Source organism: Paroedura picta, chromosome 3 (assembly GCF_049243985.1).
Source record: "Paroedura picta isolate Pp20150507F chromosome 3, Ppicta_v3.0, whole genome shotgun sequence".
NCBI lineage: Eukaryota > Metazoa > Chordata > Lepidosauria > Squamata > Gekkonidae > Paroedura > Paroedura picta.
In genome coordinates this window covers 171,193,111-171,217,978 of record NC_135371.1, presented here as the reverse complement: position 1 = coordinate 171,217,978, position 24,868 = coordinate 171,193,111, and the positions used below count along the sequence as shown (strand labels likewise).

The 24,868-nt window shown below is 47.5% G+C and overlaps 1 protein-coding gene across 8 annotated transcripts in view; it reads right to left on the bottom strand.

The window, feature by feature from the left end:
- Positions 1–23,995, bottom strand: part of MAGIX (MAGI family member, X-linked) — a 36,660-nt gene extending 12,665 nt beyond the window's left edge. Inside the window, exons 1-7 of one of the 8 annotated variants that reach the window (XM_077329526.1) lie at positions 23,279–23,995; positions 22,614–22,702; positions 20,843–20,923; positions 15,142–15,320; positions 14,961–15,037; positions 9,404–9,949; positions 6,904–7,233 (exon numbers count right to left, since the gene is read on the bottom strand). In XM_077329526.1, coding sequence (XP_077185641.1) covers positions 6,904–7,233; positions 9,404–9,949; positions 14,961–15,037; positions 15,142–15,206 — 1,018 coding nt within the window. In that variant the 5' untranslated portion in view covers positions 15,207–15,320; positions 20,843–20,923; positions 22,614–22,702; positions 23,279–23,995. Of the gene's footprint in view, positions 1–6,903; positions 7,234–9,403; positions 9,950–13,879; positions 13,917–14,960; positions 15,038–15,141; positions 20,818–20,842; positions 20,924–22,613; positions 22,703–23,278 lie in introns of those variants that run through there. The other 7 variants (XM_077329521.1, XM_077329525.1, XM_077329522.1 and 4 more) reach the window with 7 other exon arrangements.
- Positions 23,996–24,868: the final 873 nt, after the last annotated feature.

The window sequence follows — 24,868 nt, the reverse complement described above, 5'->3', positions numbered from 1 at the left end:
AGGTGGATGCTTTCAGGAATTATTTTTTTAATTTTTAAACATCGCTCCGTGGAGAAGAGGGGAGAGATCTCACCAGTCTTAATTCTGTTGGCACCACCAGATACGGCTCCAAGCCACAGTGCTGCCCCTTTAAGTCCCTTGAGGGAGGGGCACAGCTCTGGCAGGGGGAGAAAGGAGGGCTCAGCTGAGCTTTGGACTCTGTCAGATAGGCAACTGCAGCCCTTATCAATCCCACAGAGCCCAGGCTGGTGTGCAGAACAGGAAGGCCGCTTTCTGTAGGCTCGCAAGCCAACTAATGACCACACAATGCACCGTTTGATTTTGGCCTTTAAGTCTGACCTGCGTAGGGGCTTGTGTTACTCTGAGCCTCCCGTGCTTGTGGCAACAGGACACACAATTTCAGCACTCAAGAGCCAGTTTGGCGCAAAGTCTAAATGGCACCACTTCTTTCTATGCAGACGTGGAACACAATTCACTGGGAATTTGTTCGCCAGCACTGAAATAATGTGTGCTTTTTAAAGGGCTTTCATGATCAGTCCCCCCACTTCCTCTAGTTAAAACATGCTATCGAAGTCCACAGAGTGTGCCCTTCTTGTAGGAAAGGGCCCTGCAACCACCACCACCCCGCTATGGCAAAGGAAACCTCTCCTGCACTGGCCTCTTCACAATGTTGCCCTGTGAGGAGACTCAGATGCAATTCCACAAGAATAATTTCTCAATTGCACTCTCCACTCTCCCTAACAAGACCTGTGACGTTGCATCCGTTTCATTTCTTGCGTGCTGCTGCATATATGTAGTGTTCAGGAACAGCAGCGAGGGGCAAGGAAAAAAGGTGAACGGGCAAGAATTAAGACTGATGAGAATCCCCCCCCCAAAAAAAGGTTTAAAAGTATGTTTGTGTAGGGAGGAAATCCTAAATGTGTCCCCCTCTATAGAAAAAAATTGTGATGATGAAAGACTAGAACTGCACTTTAGACGGAATATCTCCATTTACAGGGAGCCCCAGACTGCAAGGAAGTTGGAATTAAGTTGTAAATCGAGTTTCCCTGCGGGGCCATTGCTCCATTTTAAAAACCCGGCAAAATTGTGTTTGTAGCTATAGTTGTCTTTTCCACATGCAGAGCAACAGTAGGAGACAGGTGGTTTTCGACACAAGTGTGAAACATGCTCAAAAGCGGTGCTCAGATTCTAAAAATGCACCCCAGCCAGGCAGAACTGCTTACGGTAATTCAATTCCCAAACCACACAAACAGCATCGACTACAGCAAGGTAAAGTCTGCCTGCTAGGAAGCTCAGGGGCTGGCTGCAAATTAAGGACACACCAGCGACCTGTACACATTTGTCCAGATCCAGCAACGGCAAGTCGCATCATGTGGAAACTGGTTTCTGCCAGCAGATCCTGAATAAGGTCCATGCATGGCAAAGCATAAAAAAAAAAAAGGGGGCATGCTTGCATATGACAATTTAAGACTATATGCATGGACTGGCTTTAGGGTATCTGGATCCACGCGGCATTCCTTTATAGATGACAAGTGTAGTTATCTTTCATTGTGCTGGTTGGGAGGGTGGGGAAGGAACTATACCCAGGACCCAACAGGTGACCACTGCTATCAGATCTGACAATTTGGCAAGTTTGTGCACAAATGTCGCTCACTGCTGCACATGGGAATCCATGCACTGGGCCTGTTGTATATGCAAAGGCACAGTTCTTCTGTGACATGTACAACTGCAGGATATGGCGCTTTCATATGTATGCAAGGCACAAGGCATTTGCCTTGAGTGAAACCTACAGAAGGAGCTGCCAGTGTTAACCTGGAAATGTAATCTTTAAGGATACATCAGCTATGCTGAAACGCTTGACCCACCCCTGCACATCTATGGAAAGTGTAGGTCTTCTCTTGAGCAGTGCTAAACTAAAGGGATACATGCCAATCTGGAAATCCTCCTCCTCCTTCTCGTTTAATAGAGCAGCCCTGAAAGTTTTCCAAATTTCTCCAAGTCAATATTTACCTGCCATATCTGACCATTAGGACTTAGCTGCACCCCTTCTCCACATCAATATGGACCAGTCTCGCAAAGCAGATGCACCTGCATTCTGAATTCACACACCCGGACACCCTTCCACTCCTGTTCACTGCATGCAGGGACTTTCTACAGTTTCTCAAAACCCATGAGATTCTTTCTTTCTTATTATTATTAATTACATTTCTACACCGTTGTGAACCGGCTTGCGGCAGTTCACAAACATACCATAAAAACAACATCACAACAATAATACATCAGTTAATAAAGGTAAAAGTAAAGGTATCCCCTGTGCAAGCACCAGGTCACGTCTGACCCTTGGGGTGACGCCCTCCAGCGTTTTCATGGCAGACTCAATACGGGGTGGTTTGCCAGTGCCTTCCCCAGTCATCACCATTTACCCCCCAGCAAGATGGGTCCTCATTTTACTGACCTCGGAAGGATGGAAGGCTGAGTCAACCTTGAGCCGGCTGCTGGGATCGAACTCCCAGCCTCATGGGCAGAGCTTCAGACTGCATGTCTGCTGGCTTACCACTCTGAGCCACAAGAGGCTCTTATATCAGTTAATAATACCCCTTAATTGTCCTTAAATACTCTATAAAGCTTAGAGCAGGGGTAGTCAAACTGCGACCCTCCAGATGTCCACGGACTACAATTCCCATGAACCCCTGGCAGGCTTTGCTGGCAGAGGCTCATGGGACTTGTAGTCCATGGACATCTGGAGGGTCGCAGTTTGACTACCTCTGGCTTAAAGCTACCAATAGATCTTTGGGGCTACTGCCTCACTTTCAAGGTTTTGTCACCGATAGCAACAATGACGAACACATGACTCTGAAGAAGAGTGCTTGCACTCGAAAGCTCACACCTTGAATAAATCTTTGTTGGTCTTAAAGGTGCCACTGGACTCTGATTTTGACATGCCTCTTCAGTTCCAAATGTGTTGCTCACCAATGCAGTTAGTGAAAATGGAGCAGACCTCTATTCAAACCAACCTGTGTTCTCGTCGATTTTATAGTTAAGGTCTGATGCAACAGCAAGCCCCACAAACAGGGTACTCCTTCCGAGAAAACAATTTTCGCTGTTCCCAGACTTCTGTATAAACTTTCCTCCTTGGCATGTGGGGCTGCACAACACCCTCATTCCAACACTCACACCCCATAGTACATATGTAACACTGCAACACCCTCATACATTCCACCACGCACACGCACACACACCCTCACGTCCTTTTTCGACCCCAGTGCCTCAAATCAGCAGAAGTCAAGGAAAGAGCTGGATCACTCCTCTTCTATACACAATGTTGAAGTAGGGACTTCGGAGTCTTGGGGCTGACAGATGTCCCTCACAAATAGGTCCTCCTGGCCACAGGCAGAGGATGGAGGGGGCTGGGTTGCCAGATCCAGGCCAGGAAACTCCTGGAGATTTCAGGGTGGAGCCTGGGGAGGACAAAGACCTCAGGCAGGATAAAATGCTATGGAGTCCAACCTCTGTTTTCTTCACAAGAACAGATCTCTGTAGTCCGGAGATGAGCTGTAATTCCACCCATGAAGCAGCCTGATATCGAATCAGACCACTGGTCCATCAAGGTCAGTACAGCAGTGGCTCTCCAGGGTCTCCGGCAGGAGTCCTTCACAATACGTACTGCCTTGACCTTTTAGCTGGAGATGCCGGGGACTGAACCTGGGTCCTTTCCACATGCCAAGCAGAGGCTCTTCCCTAACTCAGAGCGAAATTCCACATCCCTGCTCACAAACCCAATCTGAACAACACACGACTGCTCCAGCTGTCAACCTGCTCCCAAACATACTCTCCACTCTTTAATATTTAGCTCCCCCCTAATAAACTGCATGCCTCCTACCCAAACCAACATCTTAGTTCCACTCGTTATAAGTAGAGAGCAACACACCCGACCCCACTTTGGAGGGAGAGGGAGACGTCATTGCACCTGTGCTCCCCTCCTCCCCTCCCCCATTTCTGGAATGTAGAATCCTCCTCCCCCAAAAAACTACAAAGTAAAACTGGCAGGAGGTAGGTATTTACGCTTGAAATCCTGGATGCGGTGCAGGAAGGACTGGACTTGCTCCAGCATTTTCAGGAGGTAGATAGAGAAGGACGAAGCAGCGAGGAACGCAGTTTGGGTAAAGGAGAGAGTTGATTAATTCCCCCCTCCTTCTGTCCCTGCTTTTCCAGGGACCCTCTTGCCTGTTCTCCGTCCACCTCTCAGGAATTCCTCTGCGCACAGAGGCTTCGTTTGATAAGCCAAGGACTTTCAGGGGAGGGGAGAAGACCAAGCCTTAACCTGTTCAGAGCCAGGAGAGAGCTGTTGTTGTTCTGCGTACATGGAAAGGTTCCAGGTTACTACACTCTGTCTGGCATTTCCTGTTCCACTTTTCTGAATGCAAGGTAGAACCAGGCAACAGGTGTTTCTTCATGCACATTCCCAATCGGAACAACATCACCCTAACCTACAAACCCCAATGTAAGCCTCCCCAAATTACTCCCCCTTCCTGCCCATGAAACAGAAATACACTATAAGTTTCCTATCAAAAAGTGTCAAGGGAGAGACTCTTATTCTTGATCAGGGGGCTTATTTCAGCCACAAAGGTGTATAAAAGTGACGACAGTCATTACTTGTACCGAAAAATGCTGAGAATTCTGATGAGAAGCACTGATGGGTCTTTACAGGAGATTCCACATTCCCCACACCTATAATGACCCAGGGGTTTCTTGGAGTCATTTCTTTAAAATCCTGTTCACCTGTAAGCTCAGAAATTGACAGACTGAATATCAGCTTTCTGATGCCAAATAATGGATAGGGGGGAGGGGGAATTGATCAATTACTTCACATTACTTTAGGAGTATTCTCACCTTGTGTTAAATATCAGACATGAGTTGTAGGTTCCTGCACATGCAGTACCTGACTTTTATAACATTTCTTAGCTGCCTTTCTTCCTGATGGAGGTCCAGGTGTTTTATGGAGTATAAATAAAATAGAGTAGTTTTATTTATTTATTTAAGATTTTTATACCACCCTTCCATACGGCTCTGGGCGGTTTACATTAAAAACATTAAAACCACAATTTAAAACTGTTAGTAGCAATCAAAGGTGGTCCTCCTGATTGCCTGACTGATCAAAAATTTTTGTTTAGTAGGGGGCCTCTTATGTGGCAGCCCTACGACTATGGAACCATCTCCCCCGGGTGGGGTGCCCAGCCCCTCACTTTCAATCTTTAGAAGGCAACTGAAGATAGCATTATTGAGAACTGCATTTAATTAAAGCAGTCTTAAACTAAGATTTTACAATTTTGGTCGTATGTTTTTATTTATTTATTTATTTATTTTATTTATTTATATTTATATACCGCCCTCCCCAGGGGCTCAGGGCGGTTTACATAAGAACAACAACAGTACATAAAACAATTTATAAACATGTGAATAATGCATTCTATTAAAATAATAGAATAAAATGAGCCTCCTGTGGCGCAGGGTGGTAAGGCAGCATACATGCAGTCTGAAAGCTCTGCCCATGAGGCTGGGAGTTCGATCCCAGTAGCCGGCTCAAGGTTGACTCAGCCTTCCATCCTTCCGAGGTCGGTAAAATGAGTACCCAGCTTGCTGGGGGGTAAACTGGAGAAGGCACTGGCAAGGTAATGACTGGGGAAGGTACTGGCAAACCACCCCGTACTGAGTCTGCCAAGAAAATGCTACAGGGCGTCACCCCAAGGGTCAGACATGACCTGGTGCTTGCACAGGGGATACCTTTACCTTTTTTAATTAAAATAATATTGTAAGCTGCTTACTAGGGGTTCCCAAAGTAGGCAGTATGCCCCAAGGGGGGGGGGGGTGGAAAGATCCGGCGGGTGGCATTAAGGAATTTGGGGTCAGTAGAGGCGTGATGAAGAATTTGGGGGCAACAGGAGGGTAGCAGTCTGACTCTTGCTGCTGTGTTTTCCTAGTGAGAGATGGACCAAGGATGAGAGACTTATCCTGGATGCTTTAGGCTGCTCCTCTATTGACCAGAGAGTTGGAATAGATGGACTGTTTGATTCCATGATTCTAAGGTGGCTTGCCATTGCCCACCTTCCTTGGTGACCTCCCATCCCAGTATTGACTAGGGCCCACCTTGCTTAGATTCCTGAAGAAAAAGACAGCTTCAGAAGGTGGGCTGGATGGGATCCTATTCCTGCTGAAATCCTTCTCCTCCTCAGACAGTTCTTCCTATAATGGTCTCTGACTAAATCTGAATATTTACTAAATATTTACTAAATATTTACTAAATCTGAATAGCAAACTGGTATTTGGATTCAGGAATACTGCAATTTTTTTGTTTGGGTTTAATATACCAAAACCTTCAAAAAACGTTTTCATTTTTGCACACCCCTAGTCCCTTGCAAACTTAAATGGACTCCGGGGAATGGTAGAGGATAGGAAGGCCTGGAGGATCATTGTCCATGGGGTCGTGATGGGTCGGACACGACTTCACACCTAACAGCAACAAAGTCCCTGCTCAGTGTCGGAGGTACCACAATCATACCCAACTGCTCATGTACAGTGGCCAGTATGGATCAGGACTGTGGTACACGTGGAAAAGAGACTTCTGCTTTCTCCAGTGTGCCATTTATCCAACCTATAACAATCCCAGGTGGCCAGTATATTGGAGGAAAACCCATGTTCCGCTCAACATATTCCATCCAGACTATTTTTTGTGCCATGCTGTCAACAGACAGTGTGATGCAACCAGCTATTGCAACCAGCTCTGTATTAATTCATTTATGCAACTATATGGAACTGGCTGAACCTCTGTCTGGAATGGTTGGAATTCGAGGGGAAGCACATAATATTCACACATCGGATCATGTAGTGCCACCACCAGAATCTCACCTGTACGTCCAGCTCCACTGCCGTCAGGTGGCATAATGATACTGGCGTTGTGTCCGTCTTCTTCTTTGGGACCATCCATTCCGCTCGTCGGTTCTCCAACCCCTCCCGCTGGCCGGGGTCGCCTCAGCCTCTGGCAACAGCGAGCTGGGCACACTAGGACGTCCCGGGGCTCAGGCCCCACAAAACTGGTCACAGCTAGAGTGTCACCTGCAGAGCCTCCCCAAGGGTTTGGTGTATCTCGCGGGACTCCTTTGTTGTGCGGGGGATCGGGCAAAAGGTGTTCCCGTCTGAAAGAGCAGTTTTCGTGAGGGTGTCTCCGGGAGAAGTGGCCTGCAGGAATAAGGGGGAGAGGTAGAATTTCAGTTGCATATTCTCATACATTATCTTGTTGCAATCGTCATAACAGCCCTGTAGGTTAAGGTATTAATACCACGGTGAACAGAGTGCATTTGTATTCTGTATTCTGCCTCTAGGACATACAGAAAATAGGTAGAAGAAGAACAGTTGTTTTTTATACACTGCTTTTCACTGCCCAAGGAGTCTTAAAGTTGTTAAACTTTAGAACGAGCAGTACTGATTTAAAGTTTAGAAGGCCAAGCAGTACTGATTTAACATCCACCTACAACATTTGCAAACGCTATTACACACCACGCTCTCTGTGAGAACTAGGGCAACTAAGCTGAAACTCCTCCACCTTCGCCATAGAGTTTATATACCCACACCTACCATTTAAACTGTGCAGGGCTTTATAGATTTGATTAAAAAAAAAACCCTGTGCGCACCCTAACTCTGCCAGTTTTCTGTGGATGTGAGAATCAGTATTTGCCTCCCCCTTTTTTGGGGGAAGGGGGCAGATTAAATGACAAACAGGCATACAGTGCCAGGAAACATGCAACAGATTGGATCTTATATAGAGCAGTCAACATTGGGCAGTGGCCAATAACTGACATATAGTAGCATTTAACACATTTTGTTCTAACTTCAATCATTCATGCAGAGAGCAAGCCTAAGCAAGTCTTAAAAATCTATTCAGGTCTATTCAATGGGGCATGCTTCCAGGAAAATACTGCACAGAACGTGTTATTGACGTAAAACAATCAAACTGCAAACGCTGACGTCAACATGTAACTGTGAAAAAAATCACACATTGTTGATTTCATAAAAAACTGAACAGGAAAACCTTTAAAAAACAATTGCATTTGTTGCCGTTGGATGAAGTTCTATTTCAGCTCTACTTTCTTTAGGATCGGGGATCTGCTTTTGTTTGCCCCATATATGGGGTTTCTCATTAGTTGTGCGCAGACCACCTTTTAGGGGGGCACTTTGAACTGTGACAGTTTCCAAGCACTCAAAGGGGCTCCATATGTAGAGGATAACTGGACAGCATTACTCGTGGCATTTGTGGTTTTTCACCTGCCTGAGGCAGCTGTTGGAAGTGACTTTGTGCAGGGTTGTACCGACAAGCCCGTAGGGAGGTGCAACAGGAAAACAGATGCATGACCTGCCTCTTTTTTTTGTTTATGACATAAAATTTATTTATAATGCCATGTAAATTCCTGGTGCCGCATAACTAGTCAAATAAATCAACCAGCGTTTGTCTAGACAGTTGGAGAACTCAATTTGCATCCATTAGCTCTATGCTTTTTAAGAACAGAAAAACCCTTACTAGCAATGATGGGTTGAGAAGAGCTAGGGGGTTTTGTATGCCACTTTTTTTACTACCCGGAGGAGTCTCAATGTTGCTTACAATCGCCACCCCTTCATCTCCCTACAACAGATGCTTTGTGAGGTAGGTGGAGCTGAGAGAACTCTAAGAGAACGGTGATTAACCCCAGGTCACCCAGCTGGCTGCATGTGGAGGAACGGGGAATGAAACACGGTTCTCCAAATTAGCTTCTGCCACTCCTAACTACTACACTATGCTTGTCAACTGGGGTGACATCCCTTGCTTTACAGGACTTTCATCCAGTGGCTGACCAGAATGTAGCCAGTTATAGAAGAGAGAAAGGCTGGATCTATGCATATTGGTGGTGAGTGAGGTGACTGAGTCTTGAGGTAGAATTATTGTGGACAGGAGCATTTCATAGTCCTGGTTGAGGCTAGGGCAGAACCCCGGCACTCCAACTAGGACCCCTGCCCATGGTTTGGTAGATCTGCACCCACTCCCTTGTGGAAGAAGACTTGGCCTCCGGCTAAACAAGGAGGGAGGGGATTGATCGATTGGATGTCGTTGCCGCTTGTTACTTGTCCCCTTCCCAGTGAGGGTTTTATGGGGTTTTACTGGTTTTTACCATTTTATTCTGTGAACCGCCACAAGTTCTTAGGAAAAGCAGCGGTATATAAATCGAAAGACAAACAAACAAATAGTATGCAAAAAACCTTCCTCTAGACGTCTCTTGCCTTGAAATCTTTCGGGGTTGCAATGAGTCAGCTGCAACTTGACAGCACCACACACAGGTAGCAAAAAAACAATTAGACCAGTCCTGCAGGTGACTCTTACCTTTCCTCTCCACCAGCAGGATCACATCCCCGGCTCGCGTATGCTCTTGTAAGACAGTCTCCACTTCTCCAGGGCTCAGATCCCGGACGTCCGCTCCATTCACCTTTGCAATGACGTCTCCTTCCTCCAGCAAAGGGCATCTCTGTCGGTCCCAAATCTTCACCACCCGAGCCCCTGGTCTGCCCCCGCTGAGACATCCCACTCCAAACCAGGGCCCAGAGGGGCTGCGGGGCAAGGGAACTGGGGTGAGGCGGCTGCAGGTTGCCCCCCGGTGGAAGTGCCGCTCGGCATGATCCTCTTCGTCACCCAGGCAAGCTTTGGTACAACAGCGGACGCTGAGTCCCCGGATCCTGCGGGAGGGTAGTGGTCCGGCTTCTTGGCCACAGGCTGGGCCCCGGGGAATGGTGGGGCTGGGGGGCACAGCACCATAAGTTGGTGGAGGGCGGCGGGGCAAGAGGGGCTCCCCGTCAGAGAGGCAGGAACAAGGTGATTGCCGGTGGGTATACTGGAGTATGCAGTTCCCGTCAACCACTACTACGACATTCACTGCAGGAAGGAAAGGTGTGGGGGAGAGAGAACGATCCTGGCCTGAGAATGGCAGTGCCTGTTACAACCAAGGCTGGGGCTGAAAGAAATCTGCTCCAAGAAAACATCTTCCAAATTGTCCCTTGCAAATTTTGACACTCCCAAGTATTTCTCCGTCACTTGCTAAATATCGGTCCAATGCGTGACATATGCATTGGATGTCCTGTGATATTTGACGGGTTTAATCAAATGGGCATTCAGTGCCTGACTGCATTTAGAAGCTAACATGCTTTAGCATTTGACGGTAGTTGACGGTTAGCAAGCGATAACCTGTCAACAGTTTTCAGGCACAGGCTTGGGATCAAATGCAACATTTCCATGGGTGCAAGGACTTCTGCCCACGGAGAATGACTTTCACGGCTTTCCCCTCCCTCAGCACCCTAAAATGTCCCCTAAGGTCCTGCTCTTGGTGTCCCTTCTCCCTCAGAAATGGGTCTTGGGGGCCGTCAGGAGTTAGCCCTTGGCACAGGGGGACTCTTCAGGAGACAAGGAATCTGGCTCTATCAGTCAGGATCCAAATGCAACCAGCAAACAGCCTGAAACTCTCTGGAGAGAGATCCTACAGAAAGTTTGTTTCCTGATAACAAATCTCTCTTCCCTGAACCATCAGCGCTGTCAGAAAAACAAGTGCCTGGCTCATTTGAAACATGCATACCATTAGAGAAGAGCAGACAGCAGCAAAGACAAGAATTTAAAGAGAGAAGTCGCAGTGCTTGCCTATGGGCTTGCTGTCACAGGGAACTGGAAGGAGGGAAATCTTTGAAGGATGAGAGCTGAATGCAGGGACCCAATGGCTGGAAGTAATTCCAGGATCAGGACTTGGGGATTGCTGTGCCCTATATAAATGGTATGCAACAGCACGTCAGTGTGGATGTAACGGCTGTGAATACTGTTTCTCCTTTGCACAGGGCCTACCTGGCCTATTCCGAAACCTGACCTTTGCCTGTTGGACCTTTGAACTGCTTCCGGACCATGCCTTGACCCTTTGCCTGCCTTATGTTCAGCTCTGCCTTTAACCATGCTCCTACTTGCTGCCTGCCCTGACATTGGATTCTGACTATACTCCTGAATGGTCCTTGTCCTGACTGCATCTCTGACTTCAGACTGGAACACCCTGGTGCCATGTCTACCCTGCTAAGCAGCACAGAGGTATTTGGGGCTGCTATGACAGGGGGGAGCTGAGAAAGTTATGCTCATGGGTGGAAGTCCTGGCCCCTGTGGATATGCAGCCCTGGATCCAACCCATAGATTAGACTTGATAGCTGACACATAAAGACACTTGAGATCAAATAACATTTGATTGAAAGCATGTCATTGGTGTGGACAGTACTGGGCAGCTTGTGAAATTTCAGACCTATTACACAGTATCACTAACATCTTTTGTGAGTTATTTGGATAGCACAAGGGAGTGGTTGTTTCTAAGGAGATGCATGTGTAAATAAAGAGGAAGAAAGATGCCTGCCAAAGCAAAAAAGAAATGCTAGCAAGTCTACATAATGTGAATTTTGAGGAAACATTTAACATTCATGATTTGAATTCAGATGCTGAAATTAAAATTCACAAGGTAAATTTTGGCAAATTTCAGGTATCCATTTCAGCTCTAGCCAAGATGAAGTACGCTGCTACAGACTGCAAGACCAAAATGCAAGGCTATAAATTGGTTCCTTTCAAACATTGAGGAGGAAAAAAATATTCTCCCTAGAGCAGTTGTGGGATCAAAGATATCCAGTGACTGCAAAACAGAATAGAGTCTGAGGATAGATTTCTAAATCTGATAAGAGTCCTGTAAATTCAAAGAAATACTTGCCCCAGTCTGAAAATTTTGGGTATTTTTCTCCTTCCTTGGGAGCCTTCAGAATGATATATTCATCTGGGACCGACTCTAGGATGGGTTAGTCTGTCTGTAGCAGTTGAAAAGTGCAAGAGTCCTGCAGCACCTTAAAACTAACAACATTTGTGGCAGGGGATGAGCTTTCATGAGTCACTGAATAAGTGAGCAACGACTCACAAAAACTCATGGCCCACTGGACTCTTACTCTTTTCTAGGATGATATAATAGAGTATTTCTCCTCTGAAGGATAGGATTGGTAAAAGTGCTTGTGATCCACTGTCATGTGGGAAGACACGATGAAGCTGTCTTCAGTTCAACCAAAATAATGACCATATGTTTTGCAACAAACAAATGTGACTCTGATAGAGAAAGGATCCCAAACAGAAATATAAAGGTCTGGGGAAATGTGGAAAAAGCAATTTTTTCCCTAAGGACTTTTTTTCTCTCAATCTTTCCACAGGGGGAAAAAAAATATGGATTTTTGAGGAAACACTGAATTAAAAATTCCTATGAAATATTTTATATTGTAGAAATGAGTGAGATGCCTTTTAAGGAAAAGTTTTACTCACTCAAAATACTTTGTGAGAATCGGGTATATAATGCAATGATTTTTTATTAACTGTAATATTTATTTATTTACTTACTACTTACTTATACTGCCCTTCCCTATGGCTCTGGGCGGTTTACATAAAACATTTTGGAACATTTAGAATCATAGAGTTGGAAGGGGCCATACAGGCCATCTAGTCCAACCCCCTGCTCAACGCAGGATCAGCCCTAAGCATCCTGAAGCATCCAAGAAAAGTGTGTATCCAACCTTTGCTTGAAGACTGCCAGTGAGGGGGAGCTCACCACCTCCTTAGGCAGTCTATTCCACTGCTGAACTATGACTGTGAAAATTTTTTTCTTGATATCTAGCCTATATCGTTGTACTTGTAGTTTAAACCCATTACTGCATGTCCTTTCCTCTGCAGCCAATGGGAACAGCATCCTGCCCTCCTCCAAATGACAACCTTTCAAATACTTAAAGAGGGCTATCATGTCCCCTCTCATTTACATAGAACGGTATCAATATCAATATAACTATTAGATAATGATAATTCTGGTATACATTGTATACATGTTCAGCATGTTTATAGGAGACTAACCTTGTCTAAAAGTAGTATGAGGGACTGTGCCTCATCAGGAGACATTACTGAAAGGCTTGCCAACTTCCTGTTGGTAGCTGGAGATCTTCCAGGATTACAACTGCCCTCCAGGCAGCAAAGTTCTACTGGAAAAAATGGCTGCTTTGGAAAGGGGACTGTGACATTATACCCCACTGAAGTCCTTCCCTTCTCCAAACGTCACCATGCTCAGGTTCCACCCCTGAGATTTCCAGGTATTTCCCAAGGTGGAGCTGGTAACCTTAATTATTGAAAAGTTGATGGTTTTCAGTGTTGTCAAATATAACCTAATATCCAAAGCTGCAGGTAGTTCTTTAAAGCAATGACTGCAAGACCCATGTTTCAGGGTCCAATTAATAAAGAATCTATTGTTTGCTTCAAAATTTATGGTTTCCACTTACAACTTTGTCCTGTTTTTCAGATGCCAAAAACACTTTCATAAATATCTCATGTAGTACAATGGTATATGCCTTAACACAGCAAAGTAAGCCTAGGTTTGATCTGAAAGTCAAGAATTGCACGAATTTCAGCTTTCTCCCCAAATCTGGTTTCTTTCTGGAAAAAAAAAGCCAGAAAAATGCTTTTCTCCCCATGTCTTCATAATTTCCAAGAAGAAAAAAAAAGATCTCTAAAACTAAAAGAAATGAGTGAAGAAGATCAGAGTACATTGCCCTCAGGGGGTTAAGATTGCTCTGGACTTCTCATGATGTTTATTTGGCTAGAAGAATCATTCCAATTTATTTCTAGGCTTCCCTCTCTCTTCATGCATTTGAGGGGCAAAAACTGCAGTCTCAGCAGTTACACTTCAGCGGGCCGGGCGGGGGTGGTACAACGCAGTGTCCAGAGATGCTGCATCTCCACTAAAATAGTAAACCTAGAGCACATACCACCTACCCATATTCTAAGGCGGCAGAGGACTCCGTTTTGACAACTTGGGGGCAGAAAAGGCAACAGGTAAATTTTAAAGCATGCAACAACAACACTCCCCCCCCCCCCCCGACCCACTGTTAGTTTGCCTAGGCTTTTCCTTTGCTTCCTAGCCTTTATTAGTGACCTCCAAGGGGAAAAGAGAAACAACAGCAGATGTAGTCATCACAGTTGAGCTCTATACAAGACAATCCTAGTATCAGTCTAGGAAAAACATGTCCTCTTACGGTCAGGAGCAACTGGTTGAATATATTTCCCAGTTGTGGATAAGCACATTCCCAAGTCATGCATTCCCAGGAGAGAGACCACCCCGCTGCCCCAACATTATACTCCTAGCTGCGCTCTCCAAGGCAAAGGGCTCTTCAACTTGCTCTCCACTAGCATGAATGGCAAGAGGCTTTGGGCAGAGCCTTCTCCTTACCTCAGCTACCTGAGTCTGTACACACGCTAACAGCTGAGGTGCCGCAAGAGATATCATAGCTAGTGATGCTTTAAAGCAGGAGTGGCCAAACTGACAGGGGCTTATGGTAATTGTAGTCTACAGACACCTGGAGAGCCACAGTTCGGCCACCTCTACTCTAGGCACCGGGAGAGAAGGGGTTAAAGAACCCTTTGTCCAGGTCTCAGTTTTTGTGGGATTGGGTCAAATTTCCTTTGTTGTTGTTGTTAGGTGTGAAGTCGTATCCGACCCATCGCGACCCCATGGACATTGATCATCCAGGCCTTCCTGTCCTCTACCGTTCCCCGGAGTCCATTTAAGTTTGCACCGACTGCTTCAGTGACTCCATCCAGCCACCTCATTCTTTGTCGTCCCCTTCTTCTTTTGCCCTCGATCGCTCCCAGCATTAGGCTCTTCTCCAGGGAGTCCTTCCTTCTCATGAGGGGGCCAAAGTATTTGAGTTTCATCTTCAGGATCTGGCCTTCTAAGGAGCAGGCAGGGCTGATTTCCTAGCCCTTGTCTAAAAACGGATTTCTACTTAACACCATCCTCTCCAGGCCTCAGGTCATCCTACTGACACCCCCAAACCGGCTTCCCTCTCCCACTCACCTCCTGCGGCGGGGGTGGTCTCTGTCGCTGGGATACGAGCTTCACACGTTACCTGGGGGCTTTGTCGGGTATTGCAGCTTCGGGAAGGAGAAAACAAAAGGTGAATATAGCGAGGGAATGGGTGACTCTTCCTCCCGCCACCCCAGTCCTCTTTGGGAGGAGCACAGAGAGCTGGACTGACCTGATGCCACAGGGCTCTATCCGCTCTGATCCCCAGTCATGCACATGGGGGCCGGCACCCCCCATGGCTACCCCGCAGTCTGCACAGCCAGGGATCTCGCTTCGGGGGCCCAAGTTGTGCCCCCCACACCCTACAGGGGGGCTTCGCAGGGCCCCCAGGGGTTGCCTTGCTTTGTCCTGCTGGGAGACATAAACATTCAAACAAGTTCCAATTAAAGCTGGGTTTTATACCCCACTTGTCACTCCCCAAAGGCGTCCGAAAGCAGCTTTCGAAACCGTTCTCTTCATCTCCCCACAACAGGGTAGGTGAGGCTGAGAATGCTCTGAGAGAACTGCTCTGCAAGAACATATCTAAGGTAACCGTGACTGCCCAAAACAACCCAGCTGGCTGCATTTGGAGGAATGGGGAATAAACCGCATTCTCCAGACCAGAGACCACTGCTTTTTAATCCTACCACCGCTTTGGCTGTCGAACAAATAAGGCAGCCTTGTACGATAGGCCTTTCTGGTTTCATGCAGGATGCTCACGGGAAGCCCAAACTGGTCTGAACCCACAGGATGTGTGGAGAGGCTTTCTTCAGTAAGGTCTGTATAAACTTGCATCTCGCTACTTATGCATTACCTGAAAAGCGTGACAACCTGCTTTTGAAATCCCAGGTAGGCAGCCAGAAAGGCAGGACAAGGCTGCTGCGCTTAGGGGGACATGGGACCCAAGAAAGTTGGTGGTGTCCTCTCTCCCATTGTGGTTCAAAAACATACAAACTCAGGCCATGCAGTCCTTTGGGAAGAGATGCTGATGTTCTTCCCCTACTGGGCTGTCGCGGATGAGGGCAGGGCTCTGACATAAAGTAGGGGGAAAGGATCAGAGAGAAAGAAATTCTAGAATGCTGTTTGGTTTCACAGGATTTGGGGAACTCACAGATCTTTGCCTGATCTGCTCGATGGAACCAGCCCTGCTTCCAGCAGGAAAAATACAGCAGGGAAAACAGCAGGGCAATATGGCGGTTGGGACCAACTCTAATTGCAATCAGCATGGCCAAACAAAACTCAATCACTGCCAGCCATGCACTTCTGATGCTATTTCTATGGGTGGACAAGTTTTGGCCCACTAGGGCCACCCACTGGGTAGGATTGTCCTGTCTGGCTGATGCTAACACTGGCTGGATCCAAAGTAGCACCAGTGGAAATCAGCAAGACAAATGGAACGTTCTGGCCCCCCTCTCTTGCTACAGTGCACTGTTCCACATGAAAGATTGCCTGCAGCAGACCCCAGAGATAGCACAGGATGCGGTGTGGGGGGTCAGCAGCGTGAAGGGAAGAATGAGCAAAAGAATCATGGCCCCGCATCTACTGGCTGAAGTACCTTTCCTTGGGCAGAAAAACATGCTTGGAGCCAAGCCACAATTCAGTATGAGCTTTAGCAATAATAAACACAGTGCCGTTCATTCACTTGACCCTACAGAACTTTTATAGGCAACCAAGGCTGATCTCTGCCCTCACAAACAGGCAGTGAGGAAGAACAAGGGTAGCCAGGGCAGAATGTTCCACTTGTCTTTTTGATTTTATGGATGATGAGTTGGGTCCAGTGATCTATCAGTGGAAGGTGCTGACGGTTGCAGATCTTTCCCGTCATTCCCAGAGTGGCAATTCCCCTCCCAGATTAAGAGCAGTGTGCACGCACAGACACTGAAAGAAAAACAACAGAAGAGTTTGATCAGCATTAGGGCTCCGATGGTGCATCTCCTATTTTTATCCCAGGCCTGGCCAACCCAGACATACCATCATACTGCCTGCCAGTCTCACTGATCAATATCCACGCCTGCCCTCTTTGCCTGAAGAAGGCTCAGCCTTCATAGCACATACGAGCCATCTAACACAGTGGTCCCCAACCTTTTGATCACTGGGGACCGGTCAACGCGTAACAATTTTACTGAGACCCAGGGCGGGGGGGGGGGTAGTCTTTTGCCGATGGATGTCGCCACTGCCTGAGCTCCTGCTCCACTTGCTTTCCCACCGGTGCCCCTGACTTCCCGTCGCCCACTGGGGGGCGCTGTCAGCAGCAGCTGCGCAGTACGACGCCAAGGGGGAGCCCCAGCCAAGGTGGCTGCTAGAGAGCACCAAAGGTGAGCTGGCGGCAGAGTGGCAGGGCAGCCCTCAAGGCAGCACCCAGGGAGGAGGATGAGGAGGAGCCGTGGACCGATACCAACTGATCTACGGACCGGCACCGGTCCCCGGACCGGGGGTTGGGGACCACTGATCTAACAGGGGCGCCCAAACGGTGGCTCTCCAGATGTCCATGGGCTACTGGCAGGAGCTCATGGTAATTGTAGTCCATGGATATCTGGGGAACACTGTTTGGCCACCCCTGCCATATAACTACACCCAGCCTTGGGTCTAACCGTGACATTCTCTGAACTCTCCAATGAGCACCATTATCTAAATACAAGTTATAAAAAATGTTTATGCCCCTGAAGTGGGAACTCATGCCTTGGACATTTATTCTGTTGAGAATTCTGTTTTATTTTAAAGACTGTATCTCATATTATAAGCAATTTTAAGGTAGGGAAATTCTGTACATTCCAACCGGTCTACCAAAACAGCTTTCATGCTGGAGGAAGTCGGACTCACGTTGGAAACGTCAATAAATAGAATATCGCAGCATGCTCTGCCCATCCTGATTTACAAGTCAGGAAATTCTGTGGAAACCATTACAATTCATAGAGGCCCACTGAAACAAAGTTATAGCGATACGTTCAGAATGGACAAAAGGAAATATTTTGTTACACAGCGAGTGATTAAAATGTGGGATTTGCAGAAAGAGGGTGTGGTAATGACCGCAGGCATAGAAAGCTTTAAAAGGGAATTAGATAGCTTTATGGAAAATAGGTCTATTAGAGGCTACTAGTCACAGTAACATTCAGAGGCAACAACAGGGGAAGGCTCCGGCATCTCAACGCCATGTTGTTGACCCTCCAGAGGAATTGGTTTCCACTGTATGAGAAAGGATGCTGGACTAGATGGGCCACTGGTCTGATCTAACAGGGCTCTTCTGAAGTTCTTACAGTGCACATACTGCATACTGAAGAGTTGAAGGCCACCTGTCAATGGTTTCTGAATGGGGGAATTTCCTGGTTTACAGTTGAAGTTGGAGTGGTGAAGCTTCCCTGGACTTGACTGGTTCAGGCTGCAAGGATTATCTGCTTAAGTGATAAAGTTCCTCTTAGGCAGAAAACCAGCATGTCATGAACTCACCAACTGGGCTTTTTTATGGGAGGGAGCTAGGCAAAGAGAGAAGTACAGTATTTGCTGGCGTATAAGACTACTTTCCCCCCTGAAAAACATGTCTCCAAGTGGGGGGGTCGTCCTGTACGCCGGGTGCACTTCAGTTGGGATAGACATAGCTGCCTATAGTGGCCCATAGTACTGTAATGTACTGTAACAAACTCTATGTTTTGAGTGGAAATGTTGGGGGGTCATCTTATACGCCCAGTCGTCTTATACGCCGGCAAATATGGTATTCAAATATTTACCAATAGAAGGGGTCTAAATGGCGATTAGGGGGGGGAACCAAACTGTGCAATTGCAATATTTTCTGTTCCATCATGAACAATAGGTCTAGGAGACACTGAGTAGGTGAGGAATTTGGGAAGACCAGCTTTCAAGAGGTGGTGTATATTTCATTCAAGCACAGTCACTATATGACCTTAGATGTCTCCCTAACATACAGGGATAATCACTGCTCTTCTTTACTTTGGTGCTGTAAGTTCACTCACAGTGGAATTCCAAATGGAATTATAGAGGTGAAGTCAATGGGCTTAGAAGGGTACAACTCCATTTAGGATAGCACTGAACAATCTGAAGGACAAATGTGAACTATTTTTCATGATGCAAGAGTATGCACCTTTCCAAGTTATACAGATCTCTTCACCTCAAAAGTGCACGCAGTTATACCAACAGCAGCTGGTCCATTTTGTATCATGCAAAATTAAAGTGGGTAATTCATCTCATGGAACACTTGCTGAAGAGCCAGGTGTACTTAGAAATGCTGTACAGGTAGGGACAGAACTCAAATAATACAAAATGAACAGAATATCCAGATAAGACATTTAATCAAGCAACCCCCCCCCCCTTACACACATTTTTTTGTATCTTTTATACTCTGGAACTGAAAGAACAAGAACTTCCACACATTCTCTGAGCTGTTTTAGTAACCAGCTCTGTGGATGCTGTGAATTCTGCAGTGATTTCAAGTATTTCTATCTCCCTTAACACTAAGAGGCATTGTTTGTGTAACAGGATTATTTTGTTTCAAAGTGCAATTCTTTTCATCTCTGTTGGATCTCATCTGCTAGCCTAATCATCTAGTTCGCAGAAACAACTTCTCCTGCAGGTCTTTGCAGTCTGCTTGGGACTTCATTATCTTGAATCATATTTCAGCATGTAAAAAATCTCTGTATCCTTCCCACAAATCAGGGAACAAGTCCCCCCCCCCCCCGCAAGCTGGGACCCACCATAACAATAAGGGGTTCTTGTCAGGATCTGCTAAAAGAGAACTCTTCAGAAAGCAGGCCATTCCCAAGAGGTAAGAGAAATAACTCTTTTTTAAAAATGGAAAAGACCCCAACCAAAATCATCTAACCGAGATTTGATCAGCATGCCCATCCCCTCCTGCAATCAGCAGTTACGGAAGCCTAGGATTCGGCCTGAAAAATCCCTCCATGGCTTCTTCATGTCCTGCTTGGCAACCATGACTGAGCTAAGGCCATGCCCCTGGAGTAAGGTCCGGGCTAATCCCTGCTCTCTGGAATCGATCTGTCTGCCTTTCGGTGCCATGGGACTGCTGCGATCAGGAGGCATTCGCAGGCAGGCGAATGAGGAGGGAGGGAGGGGGGGAGACGTGACCCTGACAGGAGACAAGCTGCACCCTGCCCCAACCCTTTGCTACCCTCTTTGCATGAGTCCATCAACCCCCCCCCCAGCAAGGCTGTCATCTTCTACTCATCTCTCCCCATCATCCGTTCAATTCTCCCCACTTCTATCAGCCACTCCCACTGGTTGGGATCTAGCTCTATTCGTCACCTTCACTGCCACTTGATCCCCCCCCCCCCACAAGCTGCTACCCTGGATCCTTTGCCTCGTGACCTCCGCCTACCCCATCCTCCCCCCCTGCAGAGGAGACTGGGCAATCCAATTAGAGCGGCTCATCCTCCGACCCGCGCCATGCTGGGAACAGAGAGGCTTGGGAAGAGGGGGGGGGGGAGAATTTGCCTTACCTCTGAAGATGCCCCCGCCGCCAGAGCTGTTCTGTGGTGCACTGACTTGTCCTCTGCCTTGGATTTCCTGCCCCTCTAAGTACCCCTGCTCTAGCCGCAGCAGAGAGTGCAGTAGTACAGTTGGGATAGTGATGCTGCCCAAAATAGCAGCAGTTAGCAGGGGAGGGACCATTGGCCGTAGCCAAGGCGACAGGAATTGCTACCCTCCTTCTGGTCCTGCTCGGTAGCAAGTGATGCTGGAGCAGGAGGCAGAGGAGAAGGACGGATGGGCTGGCCAATGGCAGAGCCCAGCAGCAGATAATCTGCAAGGCTGTGGATTCCCCCCCCCCCCAGCTGAAGCCATGCAGACTTTTGCCTTTAGGGGCCGCTGGAACAGAGGCCTTCCACTGCAACGTTTCGTTCTTAGTGTGAATTAATGTTGTTTTATACCTTGTTTTTCCTTTACAATGCAGGCATCCACCAGTAACACAGCTTTGCAAGCACATTCCCAACTGTAGAGGAAGAGCCCTGCTGAAGCAGAAATAAACAAGAGTATGGAGCATTTTGATAGTTAACAAGATTTTATGCAGCATAAACTTTCACAGGGATGAATTTATACCAGAATAAATCTTTTTAGCCTTTAAGATGCCACCAGATTCTTGTTCGTACTTCCAGCCCCAATCATCAATTTCCCATAAATCTTCTTGGCCACTCACACATTTGCCTCAAAAGGGTTATTAGGATATTATTATTATTATTATTTCAAATTATTACCCGCCACTCCCAAGTGGCTCGTGGCGGGTTGCAATAGTCTGAATAAAATCCCAATAAAACCCCCCATTAAAACCCCAGACATAAAACATAACATAGATTCAGCTAGTCACAGTACAAAAAGTAGATACGGCGGAAATAACAATTTGAAGCACTATCATTCCTCCAATAGAAATCTCACGGGGAGTGGGGGGTGGGAAGAGGGACACAGATGGAGCTCACAGCTGCCATTCACATCCCTCTATCCTGGAAGGGGGGCCATACAGATCTTCCTTGCCGCACTGGCCTTAACCATAGACCTGGTGGAAGAGCTCTGTTTTGCAGGCCCTGTAGAATGCTGGAAGCTCCCGCAGGGCATGCAGCTCCCAGAGGGCCAACAATGGAGTGAAGATACAATGGGGAGGAGAATAACGTAAGTCACTTTGGATCTGCATTGGGGAGAAAGTGAGAATATGAATGAAGAAATCTTTCAACACCTGCCTGTTTCCCCTTTTTAAAAACGTGAATATCTTCAAGGTGATGCACACTGGGACAAAAATCCCAATTTCTGGTATATACTAACAGGATCCAAATTTGTCAAGACTGAGAGGGGAAAAGAACTTGAGAGTCATAGTGGATAGCTTAATGGAAGTGTCAGCCCAGTATGCTGCTGTAGTTTAAAAGGTAAACTCTACGTTCAAGATTATTAGTAAATGCAACAACCAATATTATAATGCCCTTGTACATATCTAGGGTCTGGCCTCATTTGGAATACTTGTTCTAGTCACCTGAATCTCAAAAAAACACATCACAGAGTTGGAAAAAGTACAGACCAATATGATTAGCAGGTTGGAGCACCTTCCCTATGAGAAAGGCTGAAGATTCTGGGCCTTTTCGGTTTTAGGAAAGAGACCATTTATAGGGGACTTCATATAATCAATATGCATGGGGTGGAGAGAATCAACAAAGAGAACTTTTTTGTCCTGCTCTCAAAATACTAGAGCTCAAGAGCATCCAATGAAGCTAAAGGGCAGAAGGTTCAGGATAGAAAAAAAGGAAATACCACTTTACGCAGACAGCGATTAAAATATGGAATTCACTGCTAAAGGATGTAGTGATAGGCCACTGGAATAAACAACTTTCATAGGGGATTAGCAAACAGAATAACTGGGAATTTGCAGGCTGGGAAATTCTCCATGCATGCCACGGGCCTGATCGAAATCAGGTACATGTGTGGCATTTGAGGAAAATCCACTACTCATAAGATGAGCAATGTCACAGCAGAGAGATAACACTCCCCTGGTAGGTAAGCTCTGATACTGGTAAGAAGTCAGGAACTCAACAGAAACCTGTACATATATGCCCTGATCCAGTATAGGTGACTCATGTCATGCGAAAGTCAATTCTGCTGGCAGATTTTCACAATAGGTGTGGGGCCCAAACCCACTAAACAAGAAAGCAAAAACAAAACCTTGTATCCAGAAACTTGCACTGTCCCAAGACTCGTCCTTTAGAGACTGCGTCCACATAGTGACCGTAGATGACAAACGTTTATTCCTCCTGAGAGAAGATAATAAAGCTGAATCAGAGATATTGTCTTGCTTGCCTTATCTGCTAAAATCAAAAGACATGCAACCAGCAGAATTAGAGAGATTATATCAGGAAGGATCCCGGCCCAAGATACACTCCTTGATAGCGCCAAATGACACAGAATCAGTCATTGGGGCCAGAGGAAAGGATCTCCTACATTTATTATTTAAAAATAAACTCGCAATTATAAAGCCATTCTGGTAATTAAAAAATCTGGCTATTAAAAAATTAAGAAGAGGCTGGCATCTTGTCATCTACTCTCTGAAAGAAAAGTGGCTCTGTGTTTTCTTCCTCGGTTTAGTCCATAACTCCCACCCCAGAGGCTAATTTGTCAGAATTAGGATGGAAAACCTGAAAAATATTTCCAGAGGTGGGTGGGTGTCATAATCTGCATGGCTACAATGGCTCTCTTTTGCTGCCTGAAGGTGGCAAGCACTCTTCGACAGCCGAGCCAACCCCAGAGGATCTTTGGTTTTTCCTGTTCCTTGGGCAGTCCTTCAAAACAGATTAGTTGTGACTGTTTTTAAAACATAGAAATGTATTTACCCTTTTCCAGGCTCGATTCTGCACTGCCCAGACTCAAACCTGTTCTTTCTGGTTCAGGCAGTCTGCAAGCTTGTGCCACTTGGCCACACATCTGAGACCAAGTTCTGTGCCTCTATAAACCACTCATCAACCCAGGAAGCCCCACTCTGGATGTGAACTGCTCTGCTCCATAGGAAAAATAAGAAGAGGGGACACTGTTCCCCATATGCGTTGAATGGTGGGTCTCCTTATGTAACCAGCCTCCAGATTCCAAGCTGGGCAACCCAAGTTCAAGCCCCACCCCACTGCAAGGGAAAGCATAGGGTCTGCCTGGCTCAGAAGCACTGTGAAATTTAGGGGTTGGGTGTTCTTGGTGTACATGCAGCCAGCTAGGCGACCTTGGGCTAGTCACAGTCCGGTTAGAGGTTTGAGACTCCTTCGGGCAGTGAAAAACAGGGTACAAAGCCAACTCAGAGAGCCAGCTTGGTGTAGTGGTTAAGAGCAGCTGCTTCTAATCTGGAGAACTGGATTCGGTTCCCTGCTCCTCCAGCTGGGTGACCTTGGGCTAGTCACAGTCTTGTTAGAGCTGTTCTCACAGAGTACCTGTGGAAGAGGAAGAGAAGGTGACTGTAAGACCCTTTGAGACCCCTTCAGCCAGTGAAAAGCGGGGTGCAAAACCAACTCTTCTTGAGAGAAAAGGTGATAGCTGAAGGTGACTGGCTTGAGGGCAGAAGCCGAAATCCCCTGGGGCAGGACAAGGTCTCCCCCCCTCTCCCCACAGCCCAGAAACAGCTTCTCCCTCCTGGCCTGTCCCCCACCCACCCACCCCACGACGAAACAAGCATCAGATTTCCCACTGCAATTCTAGTGAAGGAGCTGCTGGTTTTGATTGAGTGAGGGGGAGGGGTGCATTGCACCCCTTTCCTTTCAGAGAGTGACTGGAATGGCGGGGTGCCTTCCCATTACAAGGACCCTGCTTGGCCATGACGGTCCACCACTGGCTCGTTAACGTGGCCCTCAGACGCCTTTCCCCTCAGGGGCGAACCCCGACCCTTCCCGCCCTTTTCTTTCCCCGCTCCTCGAGGCGGCCGACTCGGCACGCGCGGCGAGCTTTCAACCTCCCCGCCCGCCAATGAGGCCGCGGGCTCCGCCGCTTGGCGCGTCCCCATTGGTCGCAAGGCCTCTCGGGAGTTGTAGTTCCCGCGGCCTCCGCTGCGAGGCGCGAGGAGAGCGCGACCGCAGGGGCCCTTTGGGCCGCCATTTTGCGCGCAGTTTTTCCCCGAGGAGGGAGCGCCCGTTCCCGGGTTCGCGCCCCGTCTTCGGTCTCCCCTCCGGGGCTCTGCGGGAAGCGGAGCCGGCGGAGGGCCTGGCGCTCCCGGGGGGTCTCCCGCGTTGCCGCTCCCCGCCCTCCGTTGGCGGGGATCACTTTTTAGAGGGCTCCGCTCACTGCGCCCCTCCCGCCCCTCCTCTCTCCCGGCCGGCGCTTGAAAGTCTCCCGCCGAGACCTGGAACTCGGGCCCGGGGGCGTGGCCTGGCGGCAGAAGGAGCGAGAGCGGGAGGGAGCCCGCCTGGAGCCCGAAGGCATGTTTTTTTTCCTGGCCCTCTCCCAGG